Below are 24,603 nucleotides of genomic sequence, written 5' to 3'. Positions count from 1 at the left end.
TATTTTGTCATGTATAGGATGAAGGTGACCAAGCAGCAAGTGTTGAAGAGCTAGAAAGACAGATTGAAAAGCTGAGTAAAGTAAGCAGTTTTCAGATTATAGCTTACATCATTTTTGCAGTGTTTTAAAAATCCACCTTGTATGGGATTCCTTTTTTGTGACTGCTAAATAAAAGCAAGCTTCTTGTAAGTAATTAAAATGGAGAGCTCCAGAAACATTCTCACAATTAAACCGTAAAAGTTTCTTGCCAATGTTAAAGTCCTCCCTCTTAAGACATGGTACTAACTTAATCAAGAGCTATATTCTTTAGCTCTTTATTTAAATACAAAATATCAATAAATGCATGGTTTTATTTCTTGGAATTCATAACTTTTAAAATTCAGTCAGATTTCATGTTAATAGTTTCAGCATCCTGTGTTTTATTTATTTTATTTATTTATTTATTTTTTTTTTTCTAGATAATTATTTTTTATTGAAGGGTAGTTGACACACAGTATTACATTACATTAGTTTCAGGTGTACAACATAGTGATTCCACATTTATATACATGACAATTCTAGGTACCAGCTATCACCATACCAAGCTGTTACAATATCTTGACTATATTCATTATATCCCGGTTACTTCTTATTTTACCATTGGAAGTGTGTACTTTTTTTTTTTTTTTTTGTGAGGGCATCTCTCATATTTATTGATCAAATGGTTGTTAACAACAATAAAATTCTGTATAGGGGAGTCAATGCTCAATGCACAATCATTAATCCACTCCAAGCCTAATTTTCGTCAGTCTCCAATCTTCTGAGGCATAACAAACAAGTTCTTACATGGAGAACAAATTCTTACATTGTGAATTAAGTTCTTACATGGTGAACAGTACAAGGGCAGCCATCACAGAAACCTTCAGTTTTGCTCATGCATTATGAACTATGAACAGTCAGTTCAAATAGGAATACTCATTTGATTTTTATACTTGATTTATATGTGGATACCACATTTCTCTCTTTATTATTATTATTTTTAATAAAATGCTGAAGTGGTAGGTAGATACAAGATAAAGGTAGAAAACATAGTTTAGTGTTGTAAGAGAGCAAATGTGGATGATCAGGTGTGTGCCTGTAGACTATGTGTTAATCCAAGGTAGACGAGGGCAATAAAACATCCACGTATGCAGAAGATTTCTCTCAGAACAGGGGGGGTGAGGTTCTAAGCCTCACCTCTGTTGATCCCCAATTTCTCACCTGTCCTGTGTTTTATTTTACATTAGTGTACTTGTGGGTTTTATTTGCACTGGATCTATAGACTGTATATGTATGTACTTCTCATGTAAAACTGAATTTCAGTAGCATTAGTGAAGTATTTCAGGATTAGTATTATGAGATATCTGCATTTTATGTCATTAGATTCATCACACAGTTATTCCAAAATTTAGTCATATGCTGCCTAAGGTCTGCAGCATGAGTATAAAAATAGGCAAATACAGGTATATGTGAGTATTATTTGTTACACACTGTAATCATTAGAATTGAGCCAATTGTCTTTGGCTCAGTGAAACACTTGATCACATTGTTTATTACCAAATATAAGACATGCTTTACGATAAGATATCTAATAAAACAAAACGTTTTTTAATCCTTGGCAACAAAAATATTCTAATTACCCTCAAAGTAATTTCTGTCTTTACAACTGTTACTGGAACTGAAGTCAGACGTGTGATATCAGTTCTTTTGCTGCCTTTCTTCAATAGTGAAATCTAGCTGCTCTAAAGCCATGATAAGTATAAAGTCACTTAAATATCAATTTTGAAAGCACTTAACACCCATAGCATAATTGTATGCATCATTTTTTAACAGCAACAGAGTCAGTACAGAAGGGAGCTCTTCGATGCGTCTCACTCTTTACGTTCAGTGATGTTTGGCCAGGATCGTTACAGACGTCGGTATTGGATTTTTCCCCAGTGTGGGGGGATTTTTGTAGAAGGCATGGAGAGCGCTGCAGGTAGGAGCCATTAATCTGTTACAAAGTAATATAACAAACCATACGTTTTAAAACCCTGTTACTCCTTCGATATATTGTGTGCTTCCAGAATCAAATGTGCATTGTGGATAAACATTGTAAAACCTTGTTTTTCATTTCTTTTGAACTCATAATGCCCCTTTCACTGATAAATATTCCTTTCCAGTCCATGATTTTTCTTCTTCTGCACTTTCTGACATCCACCCATTTAGTGGACACAGATCTTTACCTGTATTGTACTGTGTAGCTGCTGCTCCGTTTCTCTTCCTTCGCACTGTCAAATTTTCCAACATGTGCTTTACTCTTTAACCTTTGCAGCAACCATCCATCCTGACGGTAGCCCTGGAGGTAAACTGCTTAAATCTAAGACCCTTAGCATAAGACTCATTCATCTTGAAGTCTTGTATGTGTTTGAAATTTGTGATTACCTTCTTCTCCATTAAACTTCTTACTTTCTTAAGTATTATCACACATCCTTCATATTCTACCTTTAGACTCTGCTTTTCTGGCTCCGTTTCTGTTAAATTAACTAGCGCAGTACACAGTGCATTTATAGGCCCGGTAAACTGTCTTGAATTGAATGTTTCAGAATACTATGTCTGGGCATTTTCAAATGCTTAGATTCTGATGGGGCCACAGCGTCAAGTCAGTGCTTACATGTAGCCATTGCCCGAGGGTGGTGTAGGGAGGCGAAAACTTCTTTCAGCTCGTTTTTTTTGAATACGCAGTATGTGTCGGGCATTTCTGGGCACTGGATGTTCAAAGATAAACAAAACATTAGTCCATGCCATCCATGTAGATGTTTAACAGTCCAATGTAAAGAAGGGACTGATTAATCACATAGGTGTCTAGAACAGGTACTATATAACAATGTAAGTACCCTTGGGGCACAAAGGACGGTTAATAATAATTGAAAATGGTTTAGAATAGTGGCTGGCATGTAAATATTGTTGGCCTATAACAAGCAGAGTTACTCTTCTGCACAGTCATTTATTTCTTGTGAGTCAAAGAATATGAAGAATGGGTATAAAATCGTATATTGGAATGATGCGTGAAAGTCATGGTCTGCCTTCCCAGGGTAAAAGTTGCTGATAGAGATAGAATCAGGGAGGGCACTTAGAGGCTTCAGTTGTGTTTATTTTTAAAGATTGATATGAATGGGTCAGAATGTTAGTTAAACAGGAGAGTGTAGTGAGTTCTTTTTTTAACTGATTGCTTAAAATATTTAAACATAAAAATATTTTAAAGCATGGAAAACATAAACTAAGTAACTAATAAGTCAATAAGTAAGTGGGACTGTCATACTAATAAGCCCCTGAACAGCAACAGAAAACATGAACAGAATGAAAAGGCAATCTACTAAATGGGAAAAAATATATGCAAATCTTATATCTGATAAAGGCCTGTTATCCAAAGTATATAAAGAACTCAAAAGCAAATATGACTCAATAGCAAAATAAACAATCTAAAGATCTCAGTGGACATTTTCCCAAAGAAGACACACAGATGGCCACAAGTACCTGAAAAGAGGCTCGACATCATTAACTGTCAGGGAAATGCAAACTACATTAGATATCGCCTCATCCTGTTAGAGTGGTTCTTATCAAAAAGACAAGAAATAAGTGTTGGTGAGGATGTGGAGAGAAGGGAGCTCTTGGGTACTGTTGCAGGGAATGTAAATTGTTGCGGCCACTATTGGAAACAGTATAGAGGTTCCTCAGAAAAGTTAGAACTAGCATATGACCCAGCACTTTCACTTGTGGGTACTTATCCAAACAAATGAAAATGGAAACTCAAATCAGTATCTGCATCCCCGTGTTCATTGCAGCACTATTTGCAATAGCCAAGATAGGGGACCAATCTAAGTGTCTGTTGAAGCATAGTAAGGGCTGGAAAGAACAGGGGATTGTGTGAAATTGGTGAAAGAAAAACTATCTAAAAAATCTCTGTGTACTTAACATCCTTATAAACTTCCAAGATTTTAAAAATAATTTTTACATTTTAATGAAAGGTTTAACTGTCTATAAGTAAGAATTTGGATATTAAAGTTAACGACCCCATGAATAGGCTATTAAAATGTATCACCTCTGAAATCCCCTACTAGTCTCAGACCTAGTGTGGTTAGTTGATCTGTTTGTTTTTGGATATATGAAAGTGATTTTTGAGATAATAGTTCTCAGAATAAATCAAGCACAAATATTAGTACTTCCTTGCTAGCTAGTAACTTGTACAAAATTAAGGAAATTTGCGAGCTTTGGACATATGAAATAAATTATGATAATCCATATAAGAATATTATGCAGCTGATTGAAGGAAAATGTGATACAGTTCTATGTATCATCATGGAAAGCAATCTAAGGTATATAGTGAAAATAGTAAAGTCATCCTTTTATTTCATCATCCAAAAAGTATTTATTGAGCCCCAGTTTCATAGCAGCCACCATGTTAGGTAGCTGGGATCCTGTTAAAGCAATATAAACATTGCTCTGCCTTTAAGTAACGTTTGTTGAGTTAAATTGTAGTGTGTGGGGTGGGGTATGGAATGAAATATTTTAAAATTAGCAGGTTAATGTGTATAATGGTAAATTCTGCCAAAGAAGCATATAGGATGATGATATTCTAAGGTGAATAATAAGATGGGGACCCTACTTGAAATAGAGTAGTCAGGGAAAACCTTTGTGAATAGGTGATACTTAATCTGAAACATTGAAGGGTAAGGAGCCAGTCAACAAAACAGGATTTCAGGCAGAGGAACACCCAGTGCAAAGGCCCCAAGAAAGGACATAACTTACCATGTTTGAGAAGCTGAAAAAAGGGAGAAAGGTGAGCAAGGTTAGCAAGGACAAGAGTGGTTTTCAGGAACCAGATCATACAGTGTTGGAGGCCTTGCTTAGGCATTTGAATTTTATCCAAATAAAAATGTTGCAGAAAACAGTAGCATCCCATTTATGTAACAGCACAAACTAATAGTCATATGCATGCATGTAAGATTTCCCAAAGGATGTATGGACACGATTGATTAAGCAGTTACATCTGAAGATTAGAAATAGGAAGTGAGGGAGTAGGGCAGGAAAGGGTTACATTAGCCTCTTATTACTGAATATTTTACTGTGAATATACATCGTTTTTCAAATTAAATAAAGTAGGTTTATATTTTTCTAACACTTCTTATCAATTATTATTAAAACACTGGTAAAAAATATGGACAAGAAGTTCACTAAGGAGAAATACCTATTATCCTACAGAAAAATATCCAGTCTTATTAATGATCAGAAAAAAATAGAGTTTAGATTCTCACCTCCCGGATATTTCCAAAGACAAAAGTTATTGATAGTCTTCAGTTTCATTGAGGGTGTAGGCAAACAGATGCCCTCGTGTAAGTATGATTGTATATTGATCTAGACTTTCTGGAGGGCAATTTGACAATATGTTTCAAAAACTCTGAAAAGTAATATCTTAGGACTCAGTTTTTTTCTGGAAATGTATCCTAAGGAAGTAAATCAGGAGAAAAAAAATCCAAACACAGATCTAAGATCATTCATCATTTCTAGCATTGTTTCTACTAATGAATAATCGGACCCTATTAATAACTATCAATAGAAGGTTGATTTTTTATGATATATTCCACTGAATATAGTAATTACAATTTAAGGCGTAGGTATATATTTATTGACACATCAGAATAATTAAAGAGTATTATTCAGTAAAACGTACAGGTTGGAAATCTGTAAAATAGGATTTCATGTGTGCATAGAGAATTCCTGGAAAAATTAATACAAAAATGTTAGCAGTAATTTGTATATTATGGCTTTTAATATTTTTTATTATTGTAATTTTTTGTGGTTAGTTACAAAATTACAAAATTTTTTCCAGTGAGCGTAACAAGCTAGTGTATAAAAGAAAAAAATGAAGAGTATTAAGTAAGCTAGAGAAATTTGTTAAAGTATTTATGCATATGATTTGATAAATAGCAGTAAATATAGTATGGTTTGATCTAGAGGAACTGATCTTCGTAATGCTTTTGGATTTTGTAGGGCTGAAAGAAATTGCAAAAGAAAGAAAAAAACGAAAAAAAGCAGAAAGCATCCAGACCAAAGAAATATTTGATACTTCTGACGACACTTTAAATTGTTCAAATCCGGATCATTGTGAGCAAAAGGAAGATCCTAACGAAAAAGATAACACAAATCTAATTCTTCAGAATCCTGGCTCTTTTTCCAAACTAAGCAAGCTTTTAGAAGTAGCTAAGGTGCCTCCTGAGTCAGATGTAACGACCCCCAAACCAAAGAGCGGTGCAGATGGGTGCGCACTGCCTCACCAGAACCGTGGGAGACACTCACCGGGCAGCATGCAGCCAACGGTGACACAGAACAGCGTGGAAGGGACAGACTCGAATCTGGTCAGTACCGGTTCAGGTGGTGCAGGCAAGGTCTACAGTCCTCCCCCCAGGGACCAGTTGTTACTGCCAAGAACACCTTGGGAGGACGCTTCCCTTACCCAAGCCGATGCGCCAGCTGCTTCTTCACCAACTCCTCGGGCCCAGCCGCCCTCTAAGTCACCTGCAGCTCTTGAAGTAGCCAAACCAGTAGATTATCCTAGTCCAAAGCCTATTCCAGAAGGTGGGTACCTTGAGAGGGTTTGCTGTAGCCGCTTACTGTATTGTATTGTTACAGATCTCTATATTATAGCTGAATCTTTGATGCTTTTATATAGTTATAAATTTTTTCATTTGTAGCATGCCATTAATTCATATTCTGAATATCTGTAAATGCCCTACATGTTTATCTTGGCTTAGAAATGCAGTTTGGCTGGTGGAGCATTACTGACCCAGAGGATTTAAAAGCTTTGCTCAAAGTGCTACATCCCAGAGGCATAAGAGAAAAGGCATTACAAAAACAAATTCAGAAACACCTGGATTACATCACTCAAGCCTGCATCGAGAATAAGGATGGTGGGCACCTAAAAGAGATTTATTTCTGCTCTCTTGCTTAGTTATGAGAATTAATTCTTTCATCTTAAAGCATATTTTAGTATGTGTTAATCTTAATTTATTACTAATAGGCTTTTTCTTTCCTATCTTGCCCAAAAACAACTTACATTTTCTTAAATTGGTACTACTTTTGATAGTTTGTTACAACCTGCAGACATACTGTTCTGTTTCTAAAGAAGAGTACTTACTGCTCCTTTTGCAAGAGTCAGCTGCCTTGCTTATTCACAAGTGAATTTGTGTGTGTTAAATGTACTTGTACGTGGTACCCCTGGAATTTCATTCACATTCTGGAAGAAATCATTGAGAGATAAAGTGGATTTTAAAATAAATTTCCTTTCAAATATAGTTACCATTATTGAATTAAATGAAAATGAAGAAAACCCGGTAACTCGAGATATTGTGGAGAACTGGTCAGTAGAAGAACAAGCAATGGAAGTGGATTTGAGGATTCTTCAACAGGTAGAAGATCTGGAAAGGAGAGTCGCATCAGCAAGTTTGCAAGTAAAGGTAAAATTGACTTGGAATAAAATCTGTTTTTAGAATAATGGAAGGTAACTGACATTTATTGTATGCCTGATACATGCCAGTTACTGTGCTAAATGTTCTCACTTTGATTAATTTCCCCCATCTTACAGGTAAGGAACAAGGCTCAGAGTAAGTAACCTGTCAGTGGTCATAATATAGTAAGTGGCTAAATGTGGGATCAAACCAGCTCTGTCCTCCCGAGTTCTTCTTACGAAATCCTGCCCACCTCCTCAGTGGCATGAAAAATACCATTTCTGGTCTGCAGTTCTTCACCACAAGCAGGATTTCATAGTTTCAGCCACGATAAATGTAATGGCAAACTATTTCTGCAATGTTTCATATGTGCCTGGTAATTGTCTTGTATGCAAGCCACATTATATAGCCATGTTATATGTTGAACTTTCACTCTATATGATTTAAAATTGCTAATTTAAAAACATTATGTTGTGGTACACATACTCACATCCTATGTATATATGTAACGTTTTAATTATTTGTTGACTGGGCATTACCATGTCACAGCCATGATTGAAACTGAAAGGACAACAAAAGAAAAGCTTCACCTTTGTGCAAAAATTTTTGGTTTTAAAAAGAATATAAATGTCTCTTCTCAATTGATAATGTGATGTCTCTGAGAATAAATGGATGGATGATGAATAAGCATGAGAGAGACACTTGAAAAGGCTTAGAAAATGTCGTTTCTGTGTAATTTGATTGAATATTTCATATTTCTCTCAGAATGTGAGAGTTACGCCATGATACTGTCCTACCAATGATTACAAATTAGCTGCATTAATTACTTTACTACTGGCATGCAGAAACTTTGGAGGATCTCATCTCAAAAAATGTCATTTTTCCAGAGCTAACAAAAAAATGTCCCTTTTTTCACCACAGACATAGTTACCCACTTAGGGAAACAAAAATTTATCATTTACTGAAATTGTGCTAGCCAACTATATGTATCCTCCTCCTGGTACTATAATACAATATAAAAATGCCTCACTTATCTGGCATCTTCAACAAATGAACTCTTTCTTCTACACAAGTTAATTTTCTGGAGAAATGAAAATTATTCTATTTAGTGCCATCATTTTTTAACATGTGTGTTGGATCGCTTAGGTTACCGTTCCCCTGCCTTTTTAAATTGAGAATAGTGAGTTTGATTTAAATTCTCTTGGTGACACCGGATCATCAGTATGAAGACCAATTATTGGGTAATGATTCCCTCAGGGACTGTGAAGAGGTTTTGCCCCTACAGTAATTTAAAAGGCCCTAGTGTGCTTTACCTTTTAAACGACTACATCTGCTTTCCATAGTCTGTCTTCGTCATCTCTCATGGTTGGTTGTTACTACTTGCTGGTTTGAGTTTGGTTGGTTCTACTCTCCCTGTTTTCCTCCCATGACCATCCCCCTCTGGTTTTAATTCACCGGTTCTAGATGCCCGTTGGTTGGGAAAGCATATCATCAGCATTTTGAAATTGTATGTAAAGTCAGAGCGTGGGCCTAACGTTTTCCTGGCGACATACTGAGATCTTGGTTTATTGACCTTATCACATTACCGACTGCTTAGATGTTCTTGCCCATGTTCTCACCAGCTAAGATAAATGAAATTGGTTTTTTAAGTGAGATGCTCTAACATCCTATTAATACAGTATTATGGGGTTATTATGGACTTTTTAAAGAAATGAATGGTAATTATATTAGTCTTGAGGAATCTTAAACAACAAGTGATGGAAATAATCACAAAACATTTTACCATCTATAAAAGATTTAATGATTTTTTTTCCTGAAAACAAAATATTTATGTGGTCAGCCCTGGGAACTAGCCATTGTGAAGACACATTAAGCAGGTGGCCGTGGTACTACTTAGATGCATTCATTTCTATTTTCAATATTGCTGATAATACGGAAATTCTGTTTTATATTGTAGGAAAATCTGCAAGAATCTAGTCCTGATTCTGTAGAAAGCCGAATTAGTCCACTAGCTCCTGTAAACACAGTTCCTGTGTCTCTCTTTCAGTTTTCTCTTTTATAAGCTGATTAATTCCTTCAGCCATCGGTCCAGTGAAATGGTTTCCAGGCGCACGATTCTCTTCTGATTAAACGGCAGTGTCTATATTCTTAAAATGTACCACTCACTATACACAGAGATGCCTAATGTGTTCATGGGACTTTTACTTCCTTTAAACTGGCACTATACTTCTCTTCATGCCAATTTGGACTAGCTTTTTAACATCCAAACCATACCGTTGCTAAACTGAGTATGCATTATTAGAAAAAAATCCTTCTGCATCTTTCATTGTGCTTTTAAGTGTGTTGTATCACATCCAATATTTCTTTGATTGGTTGCTTAAACTTCAAAGCTGAAATTTACATTTATCATTGCTCTATTTTTATTAATTTCATTTGGGTATATTTTTCAGCATATGAAACTATTTTTATCACAGTCCTGTCATACAGAATATTAAACTTCCTTCCTAGTTTAAGTCACCTGCATATTTAATAGTTGAACCGAGCTGTTCACAAGTATATTAACATGACAAGCCAAATAAGAGAGAGCCCTTTGACAGTGGCAGTGAGGACCTTTTCTGAGGTGGCAAGCTGTGTCTGTCACAGGGCTTTGCAGACAATTTTCAACCATCCACCTTCTCAAAATCTAATCCAGTCCTCATTTTCTTGTCTTTTGCTTGCAAAAGTCAAGATGTGTTACATTTATAGGATTCCCTTGATTTAGCAATTTCAGATCCCTTTCAAAATACGGGACTGAGGTTCATTTGTTATGGCATATATGATGCAGTAATGTTTTGTATGTACCTTTTATAAATTCATCCATACTTTCTAATAATGAATATTCTCTTGAGGTAAAGAGGAAGAATTCTGATATATAAGAAAAATAATTCTCTCTAAAGAGATTTAATAAAAAGGATCATGTTCATTCTACTTTTTACTTAATATGCTTTTACAAAGTACCTATTGTACATCAGAGTGGACACCACAAAATTGAATAAAATGTGGTTTCTGCCCTCAGAAAGCATTCCGTACAATAGGGCAACAATACGTGTATACAGCCCTGCAGAATCTAGTAACGGATTGTGAAGATGTAGAAAGTGATTCATGAATTTAGGACAGGAATACACTGATTGTGGTGAACATAGGGGAAAGATCAAGGAAGATTGCCTGTAGAAGTCCAGATGGAACTTGAGAAGATGGAGAAGCTTTTGACAGAGAACAAGGAGTGCTACTAGGAAGAGTTAATAACTGGGCAGAGCACCAGGATCAGGAAGCTCAGGACATGTTTGGGGTGTGTGGCAAGTCATGGAATTTGATTGCAGTGTAGGATGCCTGAATGGGAAGATGAGCGAAAGAGGGAGATTGAGGTACTTGAATGTCATGGTAAAACTGGACTTTACTGAACATTAGGAACTCTGAAGGGTTTTGAGCTAAAGGATCATTGTAAGCAAGCTGAATTATAAGACATTCATTTATTCAATCAACGTATATTTTGAGTGTCTAATATTTGCCTTCCCACTGCTGGAGATGAAATGAGTAAAAGTAGACATGGTCCGTGCCCTCAGGGAATTTAGAAGTAGAAAGATATTAATTAAATAATCACAGCAGTATCAGATTGTGACTGCCACAGGTATGGAATATCACATGGTTCTGTGAGAGTCTGTAAGAGGGAGGCTTCCCTCCTAAAAGCGGTCAGGGAAGGGTTCCCTGAAGAAATAAATTCTCACGTGAGGGCCACAGGATGAGTGGAGTCAGTAACTAGGGGCAGAGGAGAGGGGAAAAGCTCTGCGGGCAAATGTAGCAGCTTCTGCAGAGCTCCTGAGGCCAGGATGGGCAGTGCAAGGGCCTGCGCAGGAGGAGTGGCGGAAGGAATGAAAATGAACAGGAGGCACAAAGTCCCTGCTGTCGAGAGATTCCCATTTAAAGTGGGCCCGTGAGAGAACCAGCAGTTGGTGTGAAGTCCCTCGGAATACTTGGCTGATCTCCACTCTACCTCTCATAACACCAAAAGTTGTTAAATTTTCTTCTTCAAACTTCTCTTACAACTTTCTAATAATTTTCTTCCTTATTTTTACCTAGCATTAGGAAACACAAGGTAAAAACTTGTAGTAATGATCCTTGAGCTCTGTTGGCGTCGGCTGCTGTATTTTAAGTAAAGGTAACTCACCCGTCAGGCATTTTAAGAGGAAACCATGCTAACATTACTCTCTTGATATATAGGGTTGGATGTGTCCAGAACCGGCATCAGAAAGGGAGGACTTGGTCTATTTTGAACATAAGTCATTTTCTAACTTGTGCAAGGTGCACGATGGAGAATTTACTGACGAAGAAGAAAGCAGTGCGCATGCACTAGAGCGGAAGAGCGACAACCCCCTAGATATAGCTGTAAGCAGGCTGTCTGAGTTGGAGCGAAACATTGAAAGGAGGTATCTGAAGAGCCCCTTAAGTACCACCATTCAGATCAAACTGGATAATGTGGGCACAGTTACTGGCCCTGCTCCTGCACCATCCACTAGTGGTGATGATGACGGGTAGGTTATTGAAATTAACTTGAAAAATTATTGTGCTTCTTTGCTAATTGGAGCCTATTTTCTATTGCCTGTTATCTATGTATCTTCTTGTATGTCTGTGATCCACATGGATCATGCTATTTGCATGGTGCTTTGTAAAAACTGTTTTTTCTTTTGTTACGTGTGTTGATAATCCTGCGAAGTGATCTTACATTTACCTGATTGTGACTAAGCTTTGAGGCACGTAGCCACAGTCTGTGCACTACATCAAATTTAGTTGCTTAAACCTTATACTTATCGGCTGTTACATGTTTCATCATCACTTGGCTTTCAGTGTGATGATTGTTTCAGATTCGGTAACCGTAAGTGTGGACATGACCTACTTAATTTTTCTGTATTTCAATGCAGAATTGAAGAGGATATTGTTCCCGGTCTCAGGGTGTGGCGATGGGCATTATCAGAAGCTCGCAGTGCTGCCCAGGTGGCTCTGTGCATTCAGCAGTTACAGAAATCCATAGCATGGGAAAAATCCATTGTGAAAGCTGTAAGTGTTTTTATTTAAGAAATACTACAACTAATTTACACTGGCCTGTTTTTTTCCCAACCTCCAGATTTTTCTTAATTCTACATTTCTTACTGTCAGAATAATGTATGCTGTACCTGAGTTTTCTTAGTTCCTAAATGCTGTACGGTTTGATACTTTCCTCCTTGTTGTGAGCTTTTTGAAGTTCTCTATCAAATGTGTTTATCTTTAATCGCGATTCTCCCTCCTTTAGATATTGTTTATAATTTACTGAAGTTGTCTTCTGTGTTCAGTCAGCATAATAGTTAATTATGTTGTTAATCTAATCATAATAGTTTTTAATGTAAATATTCTGAAGTTGTTAATCCAAATATTCTTTTGCTTCTGTAAACATGGCAGTTGCTAGCATTACCTGTAGTATACATTCATTGCATCCCTAAAATGTTCCTTATGTTTTTATCAATTTTAATTTTTTTAATGCTAAGAAATTCTTAGATAATAAACAAAATAAGCAGAGAGCTCTTACTTTAACCAATATCATGTATTTGACATCAGATGCAGTTCACATGAAAAGTAGATCTTCTAAGTCTTTTCTCTAATAATTCAAAAATTTTTTTCATCTTCTGTGTTTGAGCCCAGTTAGTCACTGTCATGTAGTGACCCCTGTTTTGTACCAGACACCAAATATATGTGTTAAATCATGTCTGTGTCCCTTTTGTCTCTTATCACATAGAGAAATATTTATTATTCGTAGACTTTTGTGAATTGCTTTACCATTTGCTTTTAAATTATAGATTAGCTTTAACATTCAAACATTTGACATTTGTCTGCATGAATGACTGGAAGTAAGATTACTCAACAATAGTCATTCCCCAAAGAAAAGAAGTGAGCCTTAAATAATTTAGCACTCTTTCCTTCATTCTCATCTCTGTGCTTATATTACGGAAGGCCTTATTCATTCTATAGAAATAAATTCGGTTTCTTCTGTATTTTTTCAGTTCTTCCTAAAATGTCCACAGAATAGTGAATCTGCAGTTTTCACAATGTCCTCAAATTTTGGTCTTTCCCCATGTAGACTAGAATTCACCATGAGTTTTAAGACAGTGTCCAGTTTATCTGGTAGCATTTTTTACCAGGTAAAATTTTTTCTTGTAAAAACTATTAAAATCAGTTTTAAAGTCACTTTAGACAAATGTGTTTGGTGGAGTCTAGGCTATAATGATCCAAAAATATTGAATTCCTACAACACAATTAAATTTAAATGGTTGTTTTACTCATCCACCAAGAGAATCATCACAATGTGGTCAGTTTTGTTATAACCTTTACACAAAAAACAAAACTGGTACCAAAAGCTGCCTATTTGTAGTAGACTTTCTTCCTACAATTTACAGAATTTTTTCTGTTTTTGGAAATTCATAACCTTTTCCAGATTATTAATACGCATTTCTCATTAACACCATCTCTCATAATTCTCTTTTTAATGTTCAATAATACAGTATTTGCTGTGAAACTACCTTAAAAAGAAGGCAGAGTTTCATGGTCAGGATGAATGAGTGCATTGTAACCTTTAGTTAGATGTAACAGTGCCCGTAATAATCCTCGTAAGTCCTAGCAGAATGTTTAAGTGCTCAATGCCTTTAGAAGTACCCATTTGCCAGACACCAGCCTTACCAGGAAGGAGCTGGCATAATTTGCCTCTAGATAATTTTCTGTCCAGGGTGTTCTTCATATTGTTGCTCATATTAAACAGTAGGCAACGTCTACTATTTTTTACTGTACCAGCAAAGGAATTAAAACCAATATTAATACATGTGCTCTAACATATTGTGAGCTCTTTACTGTGATTTTTCAAAAGTGATATGAGCTTGCTATCTGTCACCCTTTCCTAATAAGTGTCAGAAAATAATTTTATTTTTAAATGAAAAATGTGCGAAGTAAAACAGACTTCATGGTATTTTTAGTATATTTAGAAAACAATAAACAATATTCATGAATTAAATTTGTTGTTAGAGGGGTTGAAATATAACCTTCCAAATGTTTTGCAGTGAGTATTTTTACAATAGAACGTGTAATGATGTAACTCAGTTTTGGAGAAATAATACCATATTTAGTGGTATGGTATTAGGAAGTGTCATAAAGTAAAACTGTTGGAACATTAAACTGCAGCTTTTGCTCTTAGTACACATGCCAATTTTAGTATGACACATGTATCTCATATAGTTGGTAGGTATTTACTAAATTGAATAGTTTTCTATTTGCCATTTTGGTAAGATTCTTAAGCTATCATTAGTGTACATACTGTGTTATATAAGACTATTTAGACTTTGTGGATTAAGACTTAGTGTATTGAAGTTAAGTTTGAATAGTTAAGCTATTTTGCTTATAAGAATCTATGAACACGTAACTTTCAATTCGTATAAATAACTTATAGTTTAAGTCTTTTCATTATTTGAAAATACTGGTTGCAGGATATTCTCTACTGTGACGGAGTATAAACGAAGTGTCAAAATATATAATGTTAGTATTTACCATTTTTTTAAAGGCATCTTGAAAGTTTTGACTGTCCAACTTCCCTCCTTTCCCTTTGTGAAACTTGTTATACAGGATATGTATGCATGGGAAAAAGCATTGCCTTTACAGATTTTAAAGTTCTTAATGGTATTAGAAATTTGTCAAGAGAGAAAATTTATTTTTATTTCTGGAAAATCTATGACTTCTTAAATTATTTGGTTTAATTTTTATATAAGTTTTTTTCCCTTAGAAATCATTTTGTAGGGTCCATTTTCTGCATTTGTGTCATCTGTTTGATTTGGGTTGATTTTCCCAAGTTTCCTGGGTTGGACATGTTTGATTTTTTAATCAATCACAAATGGGTGGACAATTTTAGTCAAAATATAGGAATATCCTTTTATTACACATAGTTCTGATACTAATACAAGTTTCCTAATTTTGATCTTGAAAATTACTCTAACTCATTTCTTTCTCAGGAGATCATGAGGATGCTAAGATAAGGAAAAAATGAAATGTATTAAAAAATTACATACCCTGTATTTAAAGCCATTCATTGCTTTATGGGCTCTAATGTCATGTTAATTATTTCCTATGTTAATGTGTACATGCTTTGAAAGTGTGTACAGGCATTCAGCCTCTAGCTTTGTTCTTTGCAGTGTACCTGAAATGTGCACTTACCCCAACTAAACTGCTCACCCCGTCATGTGGTCCCTATCTGTGTAACGAGAGCTACATAGATGTGTATGGCTACTGTATATTTGTTAGCAAGCAGAATGTTGATTACTAATATGAATTAGGAATTGTGGTGTGTTTAATATCCCAATAACTGTTCTTCATAATAGTATTGATTTTAAATGATTTTTCATGTTTTATAGTACTGCCAGGTCTGTTGAAAGGGCGATAATGAAGAACTGCTCCTCCTTTGTGATGGCTGTGACAAGGGCTGTCATACGTACTGCCATAGACCTGAGATTACAGCTATACCAGGATATACAGATATACAGGACACTGGCAGTATCCATGTGGTATAGCTGTAATCTTAGGTCTATGGCAGTACATATGACGGCCCTTGTCACACATAAGAGGGATCGGAAACTGAACCTTTTAATGGCCAGATCAAAATAGAGTTACAGAGTTTTGTGAGGATTTTTTTGAGATAGAATTCACATAAAATTCACTTTTTAGGTGTGCAATTCAGTGGTTTTTAATATATTCAGTTATATATGATCACCACTATTTAACTCCAGAACATTTTCATGACCGTAAAAAAGTTTCCTTGTACCCATTAGTTGTCACTCTCCCCTTCTCCCTCAGCCTTTGGCAACCACTACTCTACCTTCTAGCTCCACGGATTTCCCTCTGCTGGTCATTATATATAAACGGAATCATAAAATAGTTTGCCTTTTGTATCTGCCTTCCCTTAGCACAGTAGTTTCAAGTGCTAAAGGGAATGGTCTGGAAAGGAAAAGAGGCAATGGGCAGGTGGGTGTTTGGGACTGAGTTTATGGAAAGGTAGTTAGTTGCCAGTAGTGATGAGGTCAGGCGAGTAAACAGGGAGAAGAGTGCCTGACGGAGGGGACATCTAGTAAAGAGTCTGGCCCTCAGTTCATGCTGCCCCTTACACCTCTTACTCCTTACTTTATAACTCGGCCAACTCATTTTTTGCTATATTATCATATTGCTTTAACCAATAGGTATGAGCCTTCACACTTCTAATTTAAATGTGACTGGCAAGAGACTTAAAATGTATATGCTTATTATCAGACTGCGTTCATACAAAAACCCCTCTCTCGGTGCCATGCTCAGTGCCCCTCCCTAAGCCAGTTCCCGTGTTGTGCCTCAGATCCCGCCCCCTTGTTCTCTTCACCTGCATCAGCATCTCGTCCTCCCCTGGGTTCTTCTCCTTAGCTTCACTTCTCCTGCATCCACTTCCCGCATTTCTCTCCTTTCCTTTACAGAATAACTCCTGTTGGACAGCTTTGTTCTGATTCTCTCGGACTTCTCTTCTCCAAGTCGCTCTGGGACTCTTTCTAGTCAGATTCTCACCTTCACAGCTTCTCTGAAAGTGCTCCTATCGTGGCCATTCGTCAGTCTGGGGATCAGTGCTTAGGCCTCACCTGACCCACCCATCAGTTCCAGAGCACACCCTCCTTGCAACCCTGTGTTCACTTGGCTTCTAGTACCATACTTGGTTTTCTTTCTGCCTTTGCTCCTTTTCAGTTTCCTGTGCTGGTTTTCTTACCTTCTTGATCGATAAGCATTGGAGTGCTTTCTTAGCTTCAGGGTTATCATCTGTAAAGTGGGATAGCATCTGCCTGGCGGGGTTTGTAAAGATCAAATAAGTTCACGAGTGTAAATATTTTTATGAATTTAAAGTTCTGTGACACATTTATATTAATGTGTATGGTATTTTAGACTGTTTTACAGAATAGCAGAGGGTCTCACGTGGCATCATATTTACTAAGTTGCTTTCTTATTACGTGATCATCTTTGTCATCTATAGTCAACTATAGTTTAATAATAACCTTTATTGGTTGTACATGAATTATCTTTTAGTTTAGTCACAGTGAAGCTATAGAAAGTTTCTCTAATACTTTATGAATTACTAACAAATTAGGGTTTTAAGTCCTGGGGTATCATCTGGTAGGCTATAGGAGATTTCTGTTCCGATAAATTTGGTTAAATAATATTCTGGCTATCTCTCATTCAGGGTATAGACCAGGAGATGTAAAGATCTATAACCTCATTCCAGCCCTTCTATGTAAATACAGCTTTCTGAGCCTCTTCCCTCTTCTTAGTTTTTTAAATGTAGTGAATTAGATGTTATATTTCTTGTAGCAATGAAAAATAAACATTCTATTTTGATTTATAAGGATTTTTAAAGTTAAATTTTAGAAATATCTTCCTAGTTAATTCATGGTTATTTACAAATTTTTATGCTGTATACCTTGTACTCCAATGGCTATTTCTATACACATTATTGTGATTAAGTATTTTTATCCTGTGTGTATGTGCATATTAATGCCAAGATATATACATAGAATCAAAAAGCCTTATGTGTGTATGTATACGTATTTATACACACTCACAGAGACACACACACACAAGAAGTTTCAAAGTCCAGTGCCTATGAAAGCCACACAAATAACACAGAAGAGTTGAGACTATGGCAGACAGGGAAGTCATGCCCCCATTTAAGTGTCAGTCATCACTCAACTCCTGCCAATTGTTGTCATGTAGACATGTAGGTCCAGTGTTCTAGGATCTGCCAATATTTCAAGATTATGGATCTTTATGCATGTCCTCACAAATGTTGAATGTTGGCAACAAATTCAGAACTTTTACAAGCATTATGAGCCAAACATAGTAACAACACATGCTGTGGGCTGTTTACGGTCTGTGAGCCACCGCTTTACAACTTCTGATACATAAATGTACAAAAACAAATATGCGATGGTATGTACAATCTGATAGGTCCTGCTCAAGACATACTGAAGGTCCTATGTGCATTCTAACAAGGTAAAAAGGGTGCAAGGGAAATATCTCTGTCTAATAAAGTAATCAGGTAACTGAATAAAAGCTTGTTTTTAAAAGTGTATGTGCACAATCTAATGAAGTAGTCTGACAAGTATCAATAATTAAAGAAACAAAAAGAGACTTTATTACCATTTTGTAACAAAAGTCTTTGGATTCTGTGGTTTAAATTTCACATTTTCTTACTGTGAGTATTGTTAGAAAATGATCTCAAGTAACATCTTAGTTCAAATAGGAACTAGAAGCGTTAGCCCATTGTTCATGAAATGTTCTTTTTATGTAAGACAACTATTCAGTCTTACTTAATCTTAATTAAATGGACATTTTCCTCATTATATATTCAGCATTCTCTTCTCTTTTTTTTATGATTTGGGGGTTCTAAAAGCTCAGTATAATATGAAAACTCAATCGGATTTTATTGAGTAAAGATTAATAAACTAAATGGAGAAGAGACTTAGTAAAACATTTTAATTATTTCCATCAGTGCAAGAGGTAGTGATTCTTTGATATGATATGGGAAAGGTGTTAGATTTATAGTTTGCCTTATTTTAATCCATTAAAATAACTCCTTAATTATGCATTTAACATCCCAATAGAGTACCAAATAATTGTAATTGCTTAAAAGCAGTTTTTAAAAAATGTTGCTAAGAGAATCATGAAATCCTCAAGGAAATTGTTACGAAATACTCTAAAGTAATGTTTTCCGCCAAGTTCAGTTCAAGAATATAGGCAACATTTAATTAGGGCTAGACTGAATATCTAACTCCACATTCTAAGATTTTTATTTCAAGATTTCTTAACAGTCTGAGTAAGGAGTAAATAATTTTCTAGAAGAGGATAAATGCTGTTGTAGAGAATCAAAACACAAACCATATATTACCAGTGACCTTGCATATTTCTCTTCTTTGATCTATTATATTCATTGTAACTTTAATTCTCAAAATAGATGCTTATTTCCCAATTTCTAAATTGGGGGATGTTGGGAGGAGGCTGGGTACTCATTGTTACATCGATGTGCTGCCTACAAATTGTTAGACTGCATAAGGGCCACATTGGGATTCGTTTGTTTTTTTCCATATACTTTCAGAGCTAGAATGACCTTACCAACTGAGTGACTTATCTTCTTCTACAGATAAGCAAACAGAGCCTCACAGATATTTTTTTACAAAGTTCCATAGCTAATTACTGACAGAGCATAGCTGGCATTCATACACTTAAATTCCAAATATGATCTATTTTATGCTATTTCTTTATTGTTTTCCCCAAAAACATCTTTTTTTTAAAATTTTCTCCTCATCTTTAATAACACTGCTTTGTTCACACCTGGGAACCACAAGTTTCTGGAACTCTCTTCTTAACATCAAATGCTTTTCTGAGAAAAATAACAGTTTCCGGAAGATATGACCGCTTATAAAAGACTTTTTTTCCTATTTGACACTTCATGAGCCTTATTTCATGTTTCGGGTACCTTTTTAATAACCTCCTCAACTTTCTTATTAGTATTCTCTATATTTCTATGTATATTCACCTTTGTTCTTAATTATATTGTGCTCTAAAGGATAGTCTTTATATTCCTTCCATTAGTGACATTCAGTTCATTCAAAAGAATAGTATCTTTGATTCGTTCAAAGTCTAAAGGAAAACTGCTAAGTTCTGTAGCACCAAACATGGTGCCGTGAGATCAACATCTTCGAGTTTTAAGAATTCTTTAGTGTTTTCATGCATCATTAGATTTTAGCCTAGTATTATCGGAGATCAAATTCATAGATCTCTTGAAAATAATAAAACTATCAACTTTTTGGGTGAGAAAGAGTATTCTTTTTGTTTATTCTGTCAGATTTTCATAATTTAAAATAATAGAAGGGCTATAGAAAGTTATTTTCTTATACCTCATATATTATTTTTTTAATTAAAGGCAAGTTCACTGAAAAGGGGCCGCAAAAACAGAAAAAGGAAAATAGAGGAAAACACCTGCGGTACTGGAGTAAAACAAGAACGCTGTACTCGTGGAAAGAAACTGAAACAGGACAACTCTGACCCGACTCTTGGCAGGTATTCTTTCTGTTCCCCTGTCCTATATGTTCATAACACCCCACTGTATTTGTTTAAAGACCGTCCACCATATTAAAGGTGACTTTTTGACTGTGTAAATAGGAACTTTCCTATGTAATGTAAACTCTGTACTATAAGTAAACGTATCCTTTCATCTTTTTTTATGAATTAATTTGTATTGTCTTTGAAAGAGAATGAAAGCTAAACTTTTACTAAAGGTAGATAACTCTAAAGCATGGATATTGATTTCAAACATTATTTTCTCTCGTACAAGCCTTACTAAAATGCAAACTCGTCTCAATAAAGACATGAAAAAAAGAAAAATAGAAGAAAACACCTTCACTAACTTACCAAACCAGGAAAGCTTTCATTCTGTAAAGAAAAGGAAGCAAGACCACTCTGACCTGACTCTTTCCAGGTATAATTTTTGTTCCCCTGTCCTATATATTCATAACATCCCATTGTATTTGTTTAGAAACCTTCCACCATACTAAAAGTGACTTTATGACCGTTTGTGTAAATAGGAATTTTCCTATGTAATGTCCACTCTGTACTATAAGTGTATTCTTCCATGTGTTTTTATGAATTAATTTGCATTGTCTTTACTTGGAAGAGAATGAAAGCTCAACTTTTCCTAAAGGTAGATAACTAAAGCATGGATAGTGATTTCAAACTTTACTTTCTCTAGTACCCTTACTGAAATGGACAGTCATGAAGATGCACGGCCTTTTGTAGAACTGCCGGAGTGCAGCACACGGAGTCGTCTGCGTTTCCGCCTCAGGGATGGAAGACACGTTTTTATTAAAAGTGCGTAAGCAGCTTTATAATAACATGTCTGGTATCTGGGGGTCTCATCAACAAGAAATAAAGTGGTTAAACACACACACAGAGCAGTCTTTCAAGAATGATCATTTTCTTTTAAACAAATACAATATCCCTGAAAAAAGGAAAGCGTGGTGTGCATATTGGCTACTTTGGGCTGGTGTTTTCATCACTGGTGGTACATACTCAGCAGGAGCAGCTGGGCAGGAAGTAGTGGGCATGGTATGAAAATGGCAGTTGGTCCAGTACTAATTGTCACTGTACGTGTGGGTATCATTTGTTCTGTGACTGACTTGCACTCGAGGTGCCCTAGGGTGAGTGTATCCTCAAGCCCCTGGCACGGTTCTCCTCAAATAACCAAAGTCCTCCTAAGCCTGTGCTGCCACCCAACTACAGGTATCCACAGCATACTTTCATTCGGATGCACGAGGCCTTCGCCGTAACCGTCATCATTTCAGTCCTGGTTGCTCTGTAGATTATAGATCCCGGGCCTACCCGCAAGTTTGTATTTCGATTGCCATTCAAGTGGTAATCAATGAATGATGACCAATGAGTGCCCTACTGTTAAACCCAGGATATCATCCATTGGAAATAATATGTAGAGAATAAAGTAATATTTATTTAGTTGTTAACCATAGTGCAAATCAAGTGAAAGTTATGTGTGGGTATGGGGATATCTTGAACTCAGAAGAATTAAGTTGTCATAAATGCACAGTGATCTCTTTTCCTTGTTTCAACCTCAAAATGAAATTTGTTAAAAGCACTAATTTTAAAATGAGGGTATCTAATCTGCCTTTGGTACCTTATGCACCCCCTCTGTTCTCCTTTTTTCCATTTCTTCCACCCCCAATACCTTTTCAAAATATTTAAAATCCTATTCATTTAGCCTCTCATTAAACACATCCTCAACAAGGAAATCTGATATCAATCATTTACTCCTTATTGTAAGTTTTCTTTGTGGGCTTCTTTCAACGTTATTTTTATCTTAAGTATTTCCATTTAAGAAATGAAAGAAGTTTGTGTTGTTAAAATAATTCAATTTCAACTGGAAGTTAAGGGAGGTATTTTAAGAGAATCAAAATTTTCCTTCCAGAGAAATATGACTGTCATACAACACAGGGAAACTAGTAGAGCCTTATCTACTAGGAATTTCACTTCAATAAGATCTCTTAGGCTTCCTTGGGCTATTTTATAACTCTACCTTTAAAAAAAGACTTTTTTTTTTGGTATCACTAATCTACAGTTACATGAAGAACATTATGTTCACTAGGCTCCCCCCTTCGCCAAGTCTCCCCCACACACCCCTTCACAGTCACTGTCCATCAGCATAGTAAGATGCTGTAAAATCACTACTTGTCTTCTCTGTTGTACAGCCCTCCCCTAGCCCCCCCCCCACTGCACATGCTTATTGTAAGGCCCCCTTTCTGTTTCACCACCCATCCTCCCCAGTCCCTTTCCCTTTGGTTTCTGTTAGTCTGTTCGTGGGTTTTGTGATTCTATTGCTGTTTTGTTCCTTCAGTTTTTCTTTGTTCTTATACTCCACATATGAGTGAAATCGTTTGGTTCTTGTCTTCCTCTGCCTGGCTTATTTCTCTAAGCATAATACCCTCTAGCTCCATCCATGTTACTGCAAATGGTAGGATTTGTTTTATTCATATGGCTGAATAATATTCCGTTGTGTATATGTACCACATCATCTTTATCCATTCATCTTCTGATGGACATTTAGGTTGCTTCCAATTCTTGGCTGTTGTAAATAGTGCTGCGATAAACATAGGGGTGCATCTGTCTTAAAAAAAGACATTTTTTTTAAACTTCAACTATATAAAATTGAGGTAATTCCCCTAATTTCCTTGAGCCCTTCAATTTCCTTCCCCCATATATAGATAACTTTAATGACTTCCCAGTCAACCTTTTATATATTTGCTTAGCAACATGTATCTTTAAAAATATGTACTGTGAAATACTGGGCATAGAAGTCACAGGGCATAAATCTGTAAAGAACTAAAAAGCTAACCTTTTCAAGGAATATTGCTTCTCTCTCACTTACCAACTTTACATTTCCCTGTATGGCCCCGGAAGATGACTGGTTAGCCAGAGACGGGTAAGAATCCTCAAGGGAGGAAGAACCTAAGACAGGCACAGTCGCAGGGGGGCCATCAGGTGAGAAATTGGGGATCAACAGAGGTGAGGCTTGGAACCTCACGCCCCGTTTTGAGAGTAATCTGCATCCATGGATGTTTTGTTGCCCTTGTCTAGCTTGGATTAATACTTAGTCTATAGGCACAGACCTGATCATCTACATTTGCCCTCTTACAGCACTAAACTGTGTTTTCCACCTTTATCTTGCATCTATCTACCACTTCAGCATTTTATTAAAAAAAGAACAAGAAGGGACAAATGTGGGATTCACATATCAATGAAGCATAAAAATCAAACGAATAATCATATCTGACTTGATTGTTTATAGTTCATGATGCGTGATCAAAACTGAAAGTTTGTGTGATATGACTGCCCTTGCACACTGTTCACCATGTAAGAACTTATTCACTATGTAAGAACTTGTTCACCATGTAAGAACTTGTTCGTTATGCTTCAGAAGATTGGAGACTTTTGAGAATTAGGCTTTGGGTTAATCAATGATTGTGCATTGAGTCCCCTATACAGAATTTTGTTGTTAATAACCATTTGATCAATAAATGAGAGATGCCCTCTCAAAAAAAAAAAAAAGTCATGTCATTGCCAAATGATTTCCCTCATTTGTGGAGTATAACAATGAAGCAAAACTGAAGGAACAAAAGACCAGCAGACTCCAAGAAGGAACTAGTGGTTACCAGAGGGGGAACGGGTGGGGGTGGGGTGGTGGGGAGAGAGAGAGAAGGGGGATCAAGGCGGTATTATGTTTAGTACACATGGTGTGGGGTGTCACGGGGAAAATAGTGTAGCACAGAAGGCATATAGTGAATCTGTGGCATCTTACTACCCTAATGGACAGTGACTGCATTGGGGTATGGGTAGGGACTTGATATGAGTGAATGTAGTAACCACATTGTTTTCATTTGAAACCTTTATGAGTATATCAATAACCTTAAAATTAAAAAAAAATAGTGTG

General features: G+C 36.1%; 1 protein-coding gene across 1 annotated transcript in view; it reads left to right on the top strand.

Annotated features, from left to right (window-relative positions):
- LOC130681271 (bromodomain adjacent to zinc finger domain protein 2B-like) overlaps nucleotides 1-22,060 on the top strand; it is a 106,142-nt gene extending 84,082 nt beyond the window's left edge. The window contains exons 14-22 of the mRNA XM_057493908.1: nucleotides 1,852-1,996; nucleotides 6,049-6,633; nucleotides 6,810-6,965; nucleotides 7,351-7,511; nucleotides 11,760-12,070; nucleotides 12,458-12,593; nucleotides 20,533-20,669; nucleotides 20,944-21,087; nucleotides 21,358-22,060. Of these exons, the coding sequence (XP_057349891.1) occupies nucleotides 1,852-1,996; nucleotides 6,049-6,633; nucleotides 6,810-6,965; nucleotides 7,351-7,511; nucleotides 11,760-12,070; nucleotides 12,458-12,593; nucleotides 20,533-20,669; nucleotides 20,944-21,087; nucleotides 21,358-21,484 (1,902 nt within the window). The 3' untranslated portion in view covers nucleotides 21,485-22,060. The remainder of the gene's footprint in view (nucleotides 1-1,851; nucleotides 1,997-6,048; nucleotides 6,634-6,809; nucleotides 6,966-7,350; nucleotides 7,512-11,759; nucleotides 12,071-12,457; nucleotides 12,594-20,532; nucleotides 20,670-20,943; nucleotides 21,088-21,357) is intronic.
- Nucleotides 22,061-24,603: the final 2,543 nt, after the last annotated feature.

The sequence above is a fragment of the Manis pentadactyla genome, chromosome 16, assembly GCF_030020395.1.
Source record: "Manis pentadactyla isolate mManPen7 chromosome 16, mManPen7.hap1, whole genome shotgun sequence".
Lineage (NCBI taxonomy): Eukaryota > Metazoa > Chordata > Mammalia > Pholidota > Manidae > Manis > Manis pentadactyla.
This window is presented reverse-complemented; position numbering and strand designations above follow the sequence as displayed.